The following is a 17,248-nucleotide window of genomic DNA, read 5'->3' as shown; positions in this document are numbered from 1 at the left end:
TGCCAGGGGTTTTGTGTCGCTCCCCCTGCTTTCCCAAACTCTGCCTAGGCAGCACATAGAAAGCAAACAACTTGTGGGTGATGCTGATGGGGCAGAATTCAAGCAAGAATGCTGTTTGCTTTCATTAACCAGGCTTTTGCTGAACATAGGGCTTTGCTGTCCCATCCCATGAATCCGAATTCATTCACTGGGTCAAGAAAAGTGGTGTTGAGGTCTTTGTCTTTGTGATCTTTGCTTCACACACTTATCGTGCAATCCTATACAAGTCTTCTCAGAAGTCTCTCTGTGTGGGAAGAATTCAACATCGTACTAAGGCGATCATTCCTTCAGTGCAAGCATTTCAGCTTGCTAGATGGAACAATTCTGCCTCTTCTCCTGCTGCACACTTTTCTGGAGGTTATCCTGACCCTTGCGAGCCAGTTTTGGAGAGGTAGTTGAGAAGCTCAATTGTGCAAGTGTAAGTTCTTGCACTGAGCTTTCCCTGTCAGGAATTGTTAGGTGAATCCCTCCCAGTGAGTTCATTTGGGCTTATTCCCAGGTATATTGGTGTGGTGTAAGATTGCAGCTTAAAGCTTTTGAAACCTTGCAAAGTCTGCAGTCATAGGCATGTTCTGTACAATATACTACAGTGAAAGACCTGTTGAACTCAAATTAAAAAAAAATGTTTGGGAGCTCATTAGAAACTACAGAGGACTTTGCTGTCCTAAAGGTGTTAAAGGCCTTGTTCATAAAAACTATATAGCAGCCTTTGCCAACCTGTTTTGGAATATACCGTAATCCTCATCAGCCCCAGCCAGCATGTTAATATAAAACTGCCCAAAGATGTCATTACTTACTGAACCACAGAGCACTATGATAAATTACAGTTGTGATATTATTGCCATTATAGTTTGTCAAATTTACATCTTGTGTATGGCAAGTGAATGATATCAGCTCCACTCTGGCCACAATATATGCCAGAAGGTATTTATATGGTAGCTGTCACATTGAATCAAGGTTGCAGTTGTCCGTAATGGTTACATATTTGTAAATATTAGGAAAGGAGGAAGTGATTATGTCATCTAGTTATTTGCTGAGGTGATGGCAAATCCTGAGACATACTGCTGCAATTTTCATGGGTGCAACTATCTAGCAAAAAATAATCCCCCAATAGTGATTTCTGTACCTTTTGAACTTGCATATTAAGGCTCAGTTTCTGCAATCATGAGGTCTATATGTTTTCTTAATGCTTTTTTGAAGAATAACAAAATAAGAATTATAATACCTCACATTGCACATCTCCATCACCAGGAAACTCTTACCTTCAAAATGCATTATCATTCTCTGGCACAAAAATGGTCGTTTCTTGTGTAGTTGCTATAGCTGATGGTGTTAAATGAAATGTTTATTTAGTTTGCCCTGGACATATGTAGTCTAACATTTAAGATAAGTCACCATAATGATCATCCATCTCCTCCTCAAATAGATGTCCTTCTGAACTTAAGACCTGGCTACCACAATCAGTGAGTTTGCATATATCAGAAGATGTGAGCCCATTTTTCATGCACAAACAATTTGGTCTCTCATACTCATACTCATGTGATTGCAGACTAGTAGAGCATGTTCTCAGGTGCTGGCAGACTCGCTCATTCACAGCTAACTACTCAGTTCCATCTTTGATTTCCAACTTACCACCCCTGCCAACAGGATTCTGTTCTTGGGTTCTGCACTAAACATCTTCTCCATATCTGCATGTTGAACAGTCCTTTGCAAGAGAGCCAGTGTGGTGTAGTGGTTAAGAGCAGTAGACTCTTAATCTGGGAAACCAGGTTCGCGTCTCCGCTCCTCCACATGCAGCTGCTGGGTGACCTTGGGCTAGTCACACTTCTCTGAAGTCTCTCAGCCCCACTCACCTCACAGAGTGTTTGTTTTGGGGGAGGAAGGGAAAGGAGAATGTTAGCCGCTTTGAGACTCCTTCGGGTAGTGATAAAGTGGGATATCAAATCCAAACTTCTCCTTCTTCTTCTTCTTCTTCTTCTTCTTCTTCTTCTTCTTCTTCTTCTTCTTCAAGGTGGCTACATGTAGCCCTCTACCTCTTCTTTCCTAACCCAGAACAGGTGGTACCTTAGATCACTGACATTCTCTGCCCAAATTTTGGGAGCGTAAATATGACACACGTTTCAATAAAGAGGTGATGGGTGTGGACATAACCTACAGAGCATCACCAGTGCACAAATTGTAAGACAGTGGGGGAAATATATGTCTGGTTTCTAGGCTAGAGTCAATACAGCCATTTGAGACCAAGGGGGCAGGATTCTAATCTGTGAATGGGGAAAAAAATGCACATGATACTGTTGCAGAAAAGTTGCTCCTACTATAGGAAGCCCAAAGTCTGTAGCTAGCAGGAACTCAAAAAGGCATTGCCTTGGAAGAACAAGGAAGTCTGGGAAGAAGATGAATATATTTAACCAGGAAAGCGAGGTCATGTAAATAAACCTAGGAAATGAATCTGAATCTGATGTTCCAAGTAAACTTTAGGAAAGTGTAAGTATTAGCTAAGAACAGCATGGGAATTGATATCTCAGAATCTGGATACATAAAGGCTGAATAACCATTCTAGTATAAATGGTTACCTGGCAACATTTGTCTGTATTTCTGCATTCAGAAGTCAAGTCAAGAAATGAACCATGGGTTGTGGCCAAAGTTGAGAATGTAAAGAAACAAGCTGCACTTAATGTTTATGTTCTTTAATTGCAGTCTCCTTTGATCTTAAATATGTACAAATGGTGAAATATATCTGTTTGTTCATAAATATCTCATCTGAATGTTTGGCTAAAAGGAGTGGACTGGCAAGAAGTAGGCTTTTTTGTTTTAAAGAGTGAGTTTCTGTGTCAAAACAGGAATTGCATGAGACTTCTAAGCTGCAGCTGACCTATAATTCAGATGTATTATTGATGACTAGAAAGTGAATCCCCCGATGCCAATATAACACTTTAAATCTGTGTCGGAAATAAAATTCAGTGTTTTTTTCTTGTGTTGATGATCACATCTTAAGCAAAACCATTGTGTATCCATTGTATTTTACCTCTTATTTGCAATGTCTTGTGATTCTAGAATGTAACTTACCCTTGGTTTCACATTTATGAAAAGCATAAAACAGATTTGAACCTTTTCAGTTGTTAGAGGTTTTGCTTAGAAAAGCAGGTGTGGGGATCCATTTTATCTCATGTAGGCTAGATGGAATGATGGGCTGCCTTGGTATACAGCAGTTTCACATATGCATCTCTTTCCCTGTTTTTCTTCTTTAAAAACTGCTTTCAAAAAAAGAGAAAAGGGAGGATATATAAATATCAATTTTTAACATGCTTTCCTATAAATTAAGTCATTTCCTTAAAGCCAGGATAGTTCTAGCTCTTGCTTCTGGGTCAATACTTCTCAACACAGAATTGTGGAGACAGTTACTTTTAAAGCAATTATTTCACTTTAAAAGCGTCTGCATCTCCCTTGTGAAGATTCTCATTTTGTTCCGAAAAATGTCAAGGTGTGTCTGTGTGTTTCTGTAGGAAATGTCAATGTACTACATTATTTGAAAATTCCAGTAAAGCAGTGCTGTTGCGGCACTGTGCTGTACCATTCTCCACCTGCATTTTCCTTGATTCATGTGTGTAGAAGTAGCTTGCTGAGTGGGGTGGAGCCACTGCACTAGGTTCCTGGTTCGCTGTTGCTTGCTGGGAGGGATGAGGCAGCAGGAAGTTCAGCGTGGTGCAACTATACAAGCAGTAGTGCCGGCTTGTCTGACCTCCTCAACATCTCTCTTTTCCTTTCATCTCATGGTAGCTCTGCTACATCCAGTGAGCTGCTTCTGCATATCTGTGCATGCACACACATTTTATGAGGGAGCAAGGAGGGAGCAATTTCTGCTTCCTAAATATATATATCTATATATACTGTATATAGAATGTAAACTGACAACCATTATTTTATTTAACATGTGACAGCTGTACTCAGTAAAGGTGTTCCCTGTATTCACTGTCTTCTTGAAATATGGAAACTATCCTACAGTTCTGGGAACCTATAATCCATGGCTTACCACTGTTTCAGTATATGTTCTCTGGAGTGTGGCTTTGTAAAAATGTAAGGCAAGCTCATTGTAAGAAAGGGCACTAATTTCCCTTCCCTTCATTTCCTACACATGATTCACAGATGATGTACAGGTTTTCTTCTTTGTGATGTGTCATAGTTAAGTGCCTTATATAATTATGGGAGATAAACCACAAAGCACCTTGTTTCAATATTATTTATTTCCTACAAGAGCAATTGATGCAATGCTGTAGAAGTTGTTGGATGACACATTCGAGTTGACTGGCAGTGTGAAACTTACTGTTAGTGATAACATTTCTATCAGAACCCTTAAGTTGCTGGAACCAAGTATGGTGAAGCTATCCTTCAGGGTGGCCAATTATCATGGATGATGGATGGGCGGACGAATGATTTGTCAATTTCAGTTTCTATCAGTTGCTTATCTCCCCGGTGTTAAGTTCAGTTCACTGCATTTCTGCATTGGTTTGCTGCTTTTTAAAAACAGTCCTCATGAAAACTGGTCAGCATTTTAGTGTGCATTTCTTTTAACATACACATTTTTGCCCATTATACACATTTTTCCCCCAACAAGTTCCCCTAATAGGATGCAATGTTGTATGATTTTTGGGTTAATATATGCCTCTTAGAAACTTTGTACTTGCTGCTCTGAGCTCCTTGGCAAAATGTTAGAATTAGGGTAGATATAAAGCACATTATAGCACTGCAATGTTACATTTCTTGAGTGTTATAATTAATTTGTTGCCTAGATTAGGACTGGGCTTGTAAAACTTCATAGAGAATTTTGGAAATACAGTGGACCCCCCAGATACAAACTTAATTCATTCTGGGGGTTCGTATGTACCCCAAAAAGTCCGCATCTAGAGGCGCCGCTTCTGCTCATGTGCGTGGCACGATAGAGTGCTTCTGCGCATGTGCGCAGGGCGAAACCGGGAAGTATACACTTCCGGGGTTGCCGTGTTCGCAACCCAAAAGTTACGTTACCCAAAGGTAACATAACCCAAGGGTCCACTGTAGACACAATTTAGAAACTGAGACACTAGACGCTTGTTAACTTTATTATATGCAATATAAACAATACATGTATTTATTTTGTGGCCAAAACATGGCAACTTTTAAAAAGAGAACTTGCATCCCAACAACACTTGATAAGGTAGTGATAGTCAGGAAGTAAATGATGAGCTGCCGGTGGACCTCTGAATGAACTGCCAGTAACCCAGCAAGGGTCTCAAACTCCTTATGCTTTAACAATTTAATTTTTTGTGTATAAATCAGACTATTGGAATCCATGACCTGTAGCTACTCCGGATGCAGAATAGTATTTGTGTATGTAAGTCATCTGAGTGTATGGTTTGTGGAGTGTAGTAGAATGCTCTGAGTCTGACCCCCTTGAGCAACCATTTTGCCTCTGGCTCCAGCTAGTGGAATCTATTACAGTGGTACCTCAGGTTAAGAACTTAATTCGTTCTGGAGGTCCGTTCTTAACCTGAAACTGTTCTTAACCTGAGGTACCACTTTAGCTAATGGGGCCTCCTGCCGCCGCTGTGGCGTGATTTCTATTCTCATCCTGAAGCAAAGTTCTTAACCCGAGGTACTATTTCTGGGTTAGCAGAGTCTGTAACCTGAAGCGTCTGTAACCCGTGGTACCACTGCAATAGGGTTTTATTAAAATACAACGTATCTTGCAAGCCTGAAGTCTGCCCACAAGCAACTTAAGGCACAGTTCCTGTTGGTAACCATGCCTGATATGGAAGCCCTAATATTAGCAGCTTATTGCTTTGAGTACAAGGTGACCTGCAGAGCACATCAGAACTGGTTCAAGAGGTGCAGCAGGCCTCTTCCCCTGCCCTCGCAGCCAGCACATGACTTATCTTCTTCCCATTACTCAAGCACTTCTTACTCTGCTTGCAAGTGCTGCAGCCCTATTGCCGCCTACCATGTTTCTTATTGTGCACACAGAGGACCTGGAATCCTTGGGTGGCATTCACATGCGTTTTACTCAGAATAGACCTGTGGAAGTTAATGGACCTAAGTTAGCCATGTTCATGAATTTCACTTAGTCTACCCTGAGCAAAACTTAGTTGAATACCATCCCTAGTTTTTAGTCAAGCCATAGGTACAAAAATGCAACAGGGTTTGGGTCTCTAGGATAGCTGGTCGGTGGGTTGGATCTTGGTTTCTCTCTCTGCCCCAACCTGCTAAATAAGTTCATGTTGAAAAGAACTTTGAATTGGCTTCTTAAGAGCTTGGCTCTTCTTCTTTCTTGAAACATCCCTGAATGCAATTATTCCTTGTCCTAAGGAGAAGATCAGGGTGGTCCTCTTTGCCAGCACAAATGTCTCTGCTCACTTAGTAGCCTGTCAAGAGAACTACTGGAGCAAGGCCATTGCTCAGAACTAATCTGAGGATTTAAAGGAAATTCCTGAGCTAACCAGCATTTTTTAAAGTCTGTCTATGTTACTTCCAGACAAAGCACACTACATTGAAATTTCCAAGCTAGTATGTGTTGCCACAAGGAAGTTTTTTTGCCTGTTATGAAATTAATAACCTGCTGTTTTGAACACCAGAATGGCAGATGCTCTGCTGCTCCTTGGCATTAGTTGACGGGTTTGCTGAAGTAAATTACAGTGGTCATGGTCTCAAAAGAACAGGATCCAGAAATGAGGGATAAAAACGCTTCAGGCAGAAAATGAGCTTTATAGTTGCTTGGCCGGCTTCAATTGAGGTGGCAGATGTTTACTCAGCTTATTCGACAGAAGTGTCTTGTCTCACTCTTCCCTCCCTCTCTTGCTTTTAGGGGAGTGCAACAGTCAGAACTATATCCTGCAGTAATGGCCGGGACGGTTGGGGGGAGGGGACAGGAACAAGAGGTAAAAGGTAGATTGGGATTACAGCGGTCTTATTTCAGTTGTACAGTGGTACCTCGGGTTACATACTCTTCAGGTTACATATGCTTCAGGTTACAGACTCCGCTAACCCAGAAATAGTACCTCGGGTTAAGAACTTTGCTTCAGGATGAGAACAGAAATCGTGCTCCAGCGGCGCGGTGGCACCATTAGCTAAAATGGTGCTTCAGGTTAAGAACGGACCTCCGGAACCAATTAAGTACTTAACCCGAGGTACCACTGTACTTGGGCATTCCACCTCCCACACGGGTTAGTAGTTAGAGTTCCAGTTCTACAAAAGGCCATTGGGTTGCAGTGAAAATCCAGATTCTCTTTGAACCCTTGTTCTGTAAGAGTTTTTTGCTTCCCCTGAGAGATGGTGATGGTAGTGGGGAGAACCCAGAACTCTTTCTCTCCCTGTGGATAACATACACGTGATTTTTATAAGGAGCTCAAAATGAACCTGAGAAAAAGCTCTCTCTGTGTGTGGCTTTTCTGAGCGGCATTTTTTAATGTACGCATCCAGGAAAATTCATTCTTAAACTGGAATGTTTCCAGGTGTCTAAACTGCTCCCCAGTGATTTGATCTCATCAAATAATACAGACTAGAATATTAGTAAAATGGTTGATAGCATTGGGTGAGGTTATTTCCCAGCCTCCCTCCCTTGCTGTTGCTACCATTGCCAGGTAAGCTTGGGCTTCCGTTCATGTCTTAAGTACTTTTATCAGGATTAAAAAACCCTTGGCAAGTTCACATGGAAGGAAAACCTATTGTGGATCGGATGCAGTGTTGGTGAATGCCAGTTCTGAATTCCAGTTAGTGGCCAAAACTGCCCCAGCATCTTTCCCCCCGTTGCCTTTTACTTACTTGTCTTGAAGAGTCCATGTGCATGGTATGTTAATATCCTAGGATAGTATTTCAGCAATAGAGAAGTGATAAGAAAAGAGAATTTGTATGTGACTGGTCGGGTCGTAACTGTGGAAATGCCCAGATGGCTTGTTTTTATTAATTTGTAAGAGAGCCACTGGTCAGTTAGCCAATGTGTTAATTCATTAAAAATGTAGTCAAAGTAGAAAATTAACATTTTTGAAAATATTGAGGAAAATATCATCCATTGTAGATGCTAACCTATGAAGGAAAAAGAAGACAAAATTCATGCATTAGAGATCACGCAGACTTTTAATATAAAAGTTCCATGAACTATGCAGTGAACTTGTTGTTCTGTTACTAGGCTGTTTCCCAAGTCCTCTGTTATCTGCCTGTGGCTTTCCGTACTGCAATATGAAATTTCCATTAGTTCAGGGGTTAGATTCTCAATCAGAAAGCACAGAATTAGTTCTGCTTCCTACAAAGATCAGTTAGTAAATTCCTCATCTCATTTGTAAGGTGCCATAGTTACAAAGTGATTGAATGACTTTCTGGATGGTAGAGCTAAGGTAGGCAAGAGACTCATTCACGGCTTGTGACACACTTAACAAAGAGCCATTCTCTTTGGTGATTATGTAGAAGTCTAAAAGTACATAGTTTGGTAACTGGAGGTGAGAGTTCTTCTTGTCCTTGAAACCTCTCATTTTGTGGCTTGTTTCCCCTCTCTTTCTTGGTGCCTTCAACAGAAAATATATATATCATGTATAAAATGGCAATCGTATTGGCTAGCCTTTGAATCTGGCCTGTTCAAATTCTAGGTAAGCTTGGGATCAATCTTTATCCAGTTGTTTATCAAGTTTCAGCATTTTCTAATGAACTTTGCCATTCTTTGTTTTGACCATGTGAGGGTTAGGGGTGCACATGTCTAAGACCATAAAAATGAGGTCCATAAACCTACCTAAACCTATGTTTCCCCTTGCTAGCTAGCAGAAATCCTGTCTACATGTTTAAGGGTCAAGAATAGCAAAGTAAAATGTCCTGGCTGTGGATGCATGCTTTGTTCTTGCACTTTGATCTATGAGCAAGTTACTTAATGAGCTGCTGCTTCAAAAGTTAATTTTTCTGGCGAACAAAAGCACTGGAAAGTCTTTGCTGCAGACCAATGAGGCGAGGTCTCCAAAGAAAAATAGTCACAGTGCTCAACAGTTTGCCATTTTTTCTTACCTGCTACTGAGCCAGTTTGGTGCTTCTGTTAGTCACTCATGCATTCAGTCAATTAATTTCTATACCATTCTCTGTAATAAATAACCTCAGAATAGTTTATGGGCAAAAATTATTAAAACACAATATAACAAACTTAAGACTAGTCTTAGAATCCATTCGAACAACAGAAAGCAGTCTCCATTACAAATGGGCAACACTGATAAACTGTTCCCAAATGTCTTGGTGAACAGATACCTTCCACCCATGCAATGTAGAAGGTCCTCTCCTATAAATCTGAGGGGTCCAAGCAAGTTGATACATGGAGAGGTGCTCCAAGTATTTGGTTCCCAAGTTACTGCCATACAGGTGGTAACCAGTGCTGCTCTCATAAAACAGGTTCTGTGGTTAGAATAAGCCATGCCATTCAACACTCTGGTGGCTGTTTGCAGCTTCTGAACAGTCTTCAAGGTAACTCCATGTAGAGTGCATTACAATTTAAATGGGAGGCTACCACAGCATGGGTTACTGGGTCAGTCTAGGAAGCACCACAGCAGGAAACTGGCATTCTGTGTCACCTAGGCATCAAGCGACAGAGAAGCACTTCCATACTATAAAACTGCTCCATGAAGGGGAGTGCAACCATGTTTAGAACAGGTCATCTATCTGCTTCCTGGACATGGGAACTGCCCATCCTCAGCACCTCTGTCTTATGTTATGGATGGGTTTGATGCAAAGTAATGGTGGGAGGAACCAGCTGGGGAACCCCCAGTGAAAGAGGGCTCAGAGTTTGGGGATTGGTGAGACAAAAAAGAGGGGAGAAGAAGGAGAAGACTGAGAGGAGGAAGTGTCAGAACTTGAAGAGGTAGCAAGGATTAGTGAGCTTGGAGAGTCTGTGGCAGAGAGAAGTCCAGAATCAGAGTCAGAAGCTGAGGCAGGAGAGTGGCATGAGGGAGACCAAGAGGCAGAGACGAAGAAGAAGAGGAGGAGTTTGGATTTGATATCCCACTTTATCACTGCCCTAAGGAGTCTCAAAGCGGCTAACATTCTCCTTTCCCTTCCTCCCCCACAACAAACACTCTGTGAGGTGAGTGAGGCTGAGAGACTTCAAAGAAGTGTGACTAGCCCAACGTCGCCCAGCAGCTGCACGTGGAGGAGCGGGGAATCGAACCCAGTTCACCAGATTACGAGTCCACCACTCTTAACCACTACACCACACTGGCTTGTCAGGCTTGTGAAGAATCATGGGTGTCTCCCCCTCCTGCTGTGACAAGCCTGGTAATGCACAAACACAGTTTCTGATAGCTTGGGAAAAGCCATGGAAAAGGAGACGACTTAGTCAGCTATGGGGAGAAGGGGACTTTCAGTCACAGCAACTGCTTCATTGGGGCAAGGCCTATTGGAGATGAGTTACTGTGCTCATTATGCCTGGCCACTCCTGTTTCAATCGTGTTTTGCTAATAAAGAGTTAGTTCCAACTTGCACAGTGTGATTTATTGCTGGCTCGCTTCTGATATCTTACCAGGAGTCAGTCTCAGTTTCTTGGCCCTCATCCATCTTGTTACTGCCTTCAGGCACTGGACCTGCTTCTCCCCAGCGTGACCTGATTCTGATGGCAAGGAGGAATAGAGCTAGATTGTCTCCCAGGTATTTTGTCAGGACTTAAGGTATACATTAAAGTGTATTTCCAGTTAGACCACATGACATAACTCCAACTGTCTTTGGTCATGATGGAATGGCGGTGACTTTTATGCAGAGTGGCCTTATGCAGCCAAATTGTTTTCCTTCCAGACTCCCACTCCCATTAGCTCTTGCCAGAATGGCCATTGGTTAGGGATGATGGGAATTGTAGTTCAACAACATCTGGAGGGCACCACATTGGCCATTCATGAAATGCATTGTTACTTTGTAGTTGGTGCATGGAGCTTAATCCTGAAGCCTTTTAGAACTTTGTGTCTCTGCTGATACTGTTTTTAATTACTGTTTGTATATTGCTGTCTTAACTTTGAATTGTATTTATTGCTTTTATTGACTGTTCTGCAGCTTGCCTGGAGAGCGTCTTAATTCAGAAAGGGAGGGTATGAATTGTTATCCTTAAACTTAAACGAGTTCTCCAACTGTTAAACGGCACCTTTAAACCAAAATGTATGAACTCTTCTGCTTGGCACACTATGTAATTCTCGTTAGACACTGTTGCCCTGCATTTTCTAGCCTGGCCAAACATAGCAGTATTGAATGTGTTTCTCCTTGTCTGTTTTTACAAGAATAAAATAAGCTAAAGAAGCTGGTGGATGGAAAAACCATTTTCTTAAAAGAGCTCAAACTTAAATGTGAAGGCAGATCTCAGGGATGGGATATTTTGAAATGAACCAGAAAGGCCTGTGTGCGGTTGATCTTACTCTCACATGTTCTCTGTCTCTCTCACATATCCGTTAGGAGTAAATATGTACGGTAATTAAATAAATTGCGTTGTTCGTATATTTACAGTAAATGGTAACAGTTCCACATGTATAACAAGGTGTTAAAATCTGAAATCCCAGTATGCTAACACTGCCTCCTAGACAGAATGGGTTAAAAATTTGCTAAGTCGAATGTTTTAATTGCCTATAAAGAATCTCTGTCAGGAAGCCAGTGATGACTATAAAAGAAAAAATGAAGGTTCCTCAATTATTCTTCCTCATCATGAGGTGCTAAATACAGAAGCAGGCTTCTGCCTTGCAGTGCTTTGCCCATCCAGGGCCCTTGTATTTGACTGGAACTTGCAGGCATGGTTTAAATGTATAAAATATATAGCAATGTTAGCCAGTCCCCTGCACAATGTTCTGTAGGAGAACTGAGGTGAATACATATAACAAATACAAATAAACACATTTCCAACTCTGGCCAAATTTAAGTTTGTCAATGCTTTTCCTTGCTTTGTGTCTACAGATTGAAGAGTTAGTGCCCAATTGCCAGCTGTTCTAATCCTACTTCTGATTTTCTTCTTCTGCTGCTGCTGCTTCCTTATACTGGTTTATGCTTCATTTTGTTTATGCTCTGGCAAAATAGTCATACAGGAGAGAGCTTTGTGGTGTCTGGAATTCCTCTCGTACATAACTGCTGACTTAGAATCCTGGACCGAATTGTAAAAATGCATCCATTGCCTTGCAAAATGTCGTTTGACTTGTTGGCTTGTGTTGTCTCTGTCACATGGCGTGTGTTGCGTGTCTGTGGGAAGATTCTGTTTCCGAGGCTGTATTTCGTAGGATAGTGTGACTCAGCCTCTCTCTTGTATTCACACATGTGTACACAAAGAGTACAAGAACACTTTTAGTCACTTTCTCGGCAGAGTGTTTGAATTGCTAATGCATTGTTTGTTTGTATGTTTTTCTTTCTTTGCAGACTATAATGGAGCAGTTCAACCCCAGCCTCCGGAACTTCATTTCCATGGGAAAGAACTATGAAAAAGCCTTGGCAGGTAAGCAAAGTGTAATTGTGCATGTTGTTGTCATGGCTGTGGCATCGGGTGGTAGCAGTGGTGTGTGGAGGGGGGGAGAATGGCAAAATCTTGTTCGCTGAGGTTGGCATTGCTCTTGAAGTTTAGAAAATATATCAGGAAATGCTCTCGTCTGCCGAAGGCAGCCTGCAAAGCAGCTCTTTGAATTAAGACACAAGCGCATTATCGTTCTATGACATATGAAGCATGAAGGGCTGTCACAAGGCGCACTGCTTAAGAAGCTGTGACATGAAACATCTTCCTTACAATGATGAGCCAGATACAGGCTGCTGATTTACTGACAACTAGATGATAAACACAACTTGTGATTCCACCCCTCCTCCCGTCTCAAATAGCCTCTTTGGATTGCCTAAATAATAATAATAAAAATCTTCAAACCTATCTTTAATAGCAAAGAAGTTCCAGCACTACACTTCACAGTGTATAGATCTATGTTTCAAAGCTACATTAGCAAATCCCAAATGAGTAAACAAAAAAAAGTTTGACAATTATCAACCACTCTCAAATGTCCCCTTTGGGGGCAAGGCACTTTGAGAGGGAGGTGGTGGTTGAGCTTCAAGCATGCTTGGAAGAAGCTGAGTATCCAGATCAATCTGAATCTGACTTCAGGCCCAGCCATTGCATCAAAACTGCTTTGGTTTCCCTGGTGGTTGACATGTGTCGGGGGAGAGATGAAGGGAGTCGAACTCTCCTCATTATTCTTCATCTGCCTGCAGCTTTTGATAATTTGGACCTCAGTACTCTCCTGGACAGACTCCAGGTGGTGGTGGGGCACCATTTTGTGATAGTTCTGCTTTCGATTTGGGAGTTTTGTTCCATAGAATAGCTATTAGAGGAGGGTATTACGTTGTGCCATGGGCACTGACCTGTGCCATGTTTCAGGGGTGCATTCTGCCCCCATGGTCTTTTAATATTCACATGTAGCTGTTGGGGAGGTAACATCTGTTCTGGAGTAAGGTGTCATTAACACATGGATGTCATCCAGCTCTATCTCTCCATACCTTCTCATCAGAAGGCTGGTGCTCAATGGGCTGGGTATTGATGAGGAAATTGACATTGAATCCAGACAAGATGGAGGTGTTGTGTTCCTGAGCACAGAAAATGGGGGTGCAGCCTGTTTTGGATGGGATTGCACTTCCCTTGAAGGAGTAGATCTACAGGAAATACTCCTGGCTTCAATATTGTCACCACAGGCTCAGGTGGCCTTGGTGGCTAGGAATGCCTGTTTCCAGCTCTGGCTGGTTTACTAACTACAGTCCTGTTTGGACTTGGTCACTGTACTCATCCTCTGGTAACCTCCAGATTGGATTACTGCAGTACATTCTACTTGCGGCTGCCCTTAAAGACTCTTTGGAGACTGGCTGCCTCATTTTGGACCAGTTGCAATCTGGTATGACTGCAAAGAGTCATATCACACCTGACCTGAAGCACCTGTGCTGGTTGCCTATTTGTGTTTACATTAATGTTTAAAGCTCTAAATGACTTGAGGTCCCAAATAGCTGAAGAAACTTCTCCCACATCCACCAGTTTGGGTATCAAGATGGGTGGAGGAGCACTTGTTGGTAATGCTGCCAACCACAGAGGTGTATGTGGCAGCTCAAAAATTGTGGAATTCTCACCCCATAGTGAGAGTCTGGCACTGACATTACATCTTTTGTTGGGTATGCCTGTTTACTCTGACCTTTGGAAGCGGAGTATGAATTTTTAGTTGTCTTCCCCATAAATTTTGCTATTAGTTGTATCTGTTTTGTGGTTTTATTTTTTAGACTGTATTTTTGTTAATGTAACCTGTGCTTGGGACCAAAGGATGAGTAAAGAATTGGAAAATAAATAAATAATAGAAAGTAGAGCATTCCAATATTTAGACAAAGGCGTTCAACCAGTTTAGTTTATAATGACTGACTTGTTGGTGCAGACTTGATCCATTGGCTTCATGGGGAATTCTAAGGCTATAATTAGGGCATTTGAATCCCATTGACTTAAGTGTCTACTTAGCAGCCTATCTGTATGCAGATGTAACTGTGGCATGAGCTTTTGTAGGCAAGATCCTGATTCATTAAATGTATCTTACAAAGTTGACTCTTTAAAGCCAATGCCTTAATTCAAACAGTCGAGTCTTTAAGAGGTCACAGGATTCTTCCATCCAACACAGAATAACACAATTAAGAACCACTTTTGTCATACAATAGGCAGCAAAAAAAGACCCCACCAGGTTTTCTTCCACATTTACATTTCACAGGGAACTGCAGCCAATCTGACCTGCATGCTGAGTGTATCTGTATGACACACAGATTCTTCCAAACACCTGCCCGTCACATTCAGATTGTACGTTTTTAAGTGAACACTGAAAAAAATCTTAAGGGCAAAACCAGAGAGGGTTATGTGAAGTGGTATTTTCTCATGGACGGTGTTTTTTTTACCTTCTGCTTGGCAGTTTGCCCAAAAGTTAGTAGATTTGTAGATGCTGTTGTGCTCCTAATATGCCTGGTTTCCTGCCCTGGCTGCTTCAGCTGGCCCTAGGCAGGTGTGGAAAATCTCCTACATGTTTTGGCCAACGTCATTTGTTCAAACCATACGAGAGTTTGGTCAGCCATGTACATTATTTCCCTTATGTATTTGTGCTGCTAGTTTTTGTGTCCCGTAGTGCAGGTAGGCTACTTTCATCTCTCCCACCCCCAGGGACTTGAGCTAGCAAGCAGAACTTAATTGCTTCTTGCTTTTTTTTATAGTTGCTAACACCTGAACCTCAATAAAGCCCTAGGGGAAAGCTTTCCCTGAAAGCCTTTCCCCCCTTTTAGATGGCCTGAGGATCCCTTTGACAACTTCACTTACTGACTCTGCCTGCTTGTTTAAGTGTAGCAGCAATTCAGTAACATTCCTGGGATTTCCCCACCACCAACCACCTTAAAGAAAAAGAATAACTATCTCATGAGTCAGCTTTGTGAGCATTGCATCCCTTGAGCGAAACTTAAGGGAAATGTTCTCAAACCAACTGCAGCACATTCTGTACAACATTAGTGCCAGCTTGGCCCTGCGACTGTGGGTGCCCAGGACATGCATGGCCCTGGCACCAAAATTTGTGGGTGCCCGGCCCCTTCAGAGGGGGAATTTTGTGGGTGCTCAGGCACCCAGGGAGTTGGCACCTATGCTGTACAACATGGAACTGCTTTTCACACGCCTTGCACATGCTTTGGACTGATCTGCAGTCTCCAGTGGCTTCTTAAGGAGAAAAAGAGGTACTGGGTGTCTTTAGCCTGCTTTTGAAATCCAGTGCTACTCAATAAAGAACCAAACTCCACACATTCTCAAGGGTTGCACTCCCTTCTCTTATTACCATTTCACGGGTTTCAAGGCTGTGTCCTAGCATTCACAAGAAGCTGGAGGAATGAAGCCCTGGTCGGAATCATGCTTTGGCAATCTTTCTGCTAAAATGGAAGCTTATATTAAGAAGAACCCCACCAACCCCTTGATATGCATTTAATTATCTTGAGGTTGACCCTGAAAAGTTGTTAAAAGGAGATCAAAATGTTACCTAAAGAACGCTGACAGAATTTGAAGTGTAGTGGTTTTCATCAGGGAGTCATGGCCCATAGCTGATTTTACAGCACTGTATAAAATACTTTGAAATATAGCCCAAGTGTTACACACCATGGAATGAATGAAAAGCAACTCCATAGTGGCCCTGTTGGTTTGGGTTAACATAAAAGTGTTACATACACCCACCCACCCCCCAAAATAACATATTTGTAAGGGTAAGATTTGTGTGCCCAACACATAATGGGCTGGTTCACATCACGTGTCATGGTAAACTGTGGTTTTTAGCTTACCATGATTGAGCATCATGCTAGTACATACTGCTGAATTGTTCCCATTTTGCTCTGCTCTGCTTGGAGACGGGAGCAACAAACCATGAGTCTTGACTCAGTGTTGCATGCAAACCAGCACTTGTGGTTCGTTTCTCTCCAAACAAAGCATGAGCAGAACCCAAGTTTTGTTCTTGGCTTACCACTCATGGTTTGAGAGAAACAGACCACAAGAAGTAGTTCATACGTAACGCTAAGCTAAATCTTGAGGCTTCTTTCTCCTGGTTCCAGAGAGGTCAGAGTAAAACAGGAGCAATATAGCAGCATTTACTAGCACACATAGCACATTCATATAAACCGTGGCTTATATTTAAGTGTGAAGAAGCCTAAGGTTTCCACGTGCGCAGTGGGACTTCCCTCTCCCCTCTCTGCACCCTGTGCTCTCCTGATATTAGCTATGGAGGATTCAAATTCCAACTTTTAACCTTAAAAAAAAAATTATGGTTGGGGTGTTCTTTAGCTCACCTGTGATTTTAGTTCTCTGTGATTTGATTATGGCTGAAGTTTACTCCCTATCTGGTTCTAGTTTGTGCTTTGCCTTTTTCTTCTTCTTTTTTTAAGGGTTGTACTAAATGGCATTATAAGGATTTAATGGTTTAAATTGTTAACATCCTGTTGTTTGTATGTTGCCGAGAGAACCATGGTGTGGGGAGACTTAAAACAAAATGACCAAATAAATAATATAATAGATGCTGCTGAAAGCTATTCTGATAAGTGCAAATAGATATTATTATCTGATATGTCTTGCATTTTAAGAGAAGTAAACTCGTTGAAGACTGAAACACAGAGTGCAAATTTTAAAGTAAATAAAAGGAAATTATGGTTGGTTTAGTAATGTTCTTGTTGCAGAGGCTGTGAA

The 17,248-nt window shown here is 41.8% G+C and overlaps 1 protein-coding gene across 4 annotated transcripts in view; it reads left to right on the top strand.

The window, feature by feature from the left end:
* Window positions 1–17,248, top strand: part of BAIAP2 (BAR/IMD domain containing adaptor protein 2) — a 135,716-nt gene that overhangs the window by 22,358 nt on the left and 96,110 nt on the right. For all 4 annotated transcript variants that reach the window (XM_053375511.1, XM_053375514.1, XM_053375512.1 and 1 more), the window contains exon 2: window positions 12,412–12,487. In XM_053375511.1, coding sequence (XP_053231486.1) covers window positions 12,412–12,487 — 76 coding nt within the window. The remainder of the gene's footprint in view (window positions 1–12,411; window positions 12,488–17,248) is intronic.

The sequence above is a fragment of the Podarcis raffonei genome, chromosome 2 (assembly GCF_027172205.1).
Source record: "Podarcis raffonei isolate rPodRaf1 chromosome 2, rPodRaf1.pri, whole genome shotgun sequence".
Taxonomy (NCBI): Eukaryota; Metazoa; Chordata; class Lepidosauria; order Squamata; family Lacertidae; genus Podarcis; species Podarcis raffonei.
Note: the sequence above shows the minus strand (reverse complement) of the source record. Positions and strands in the feature narration are given on the sequence as shown.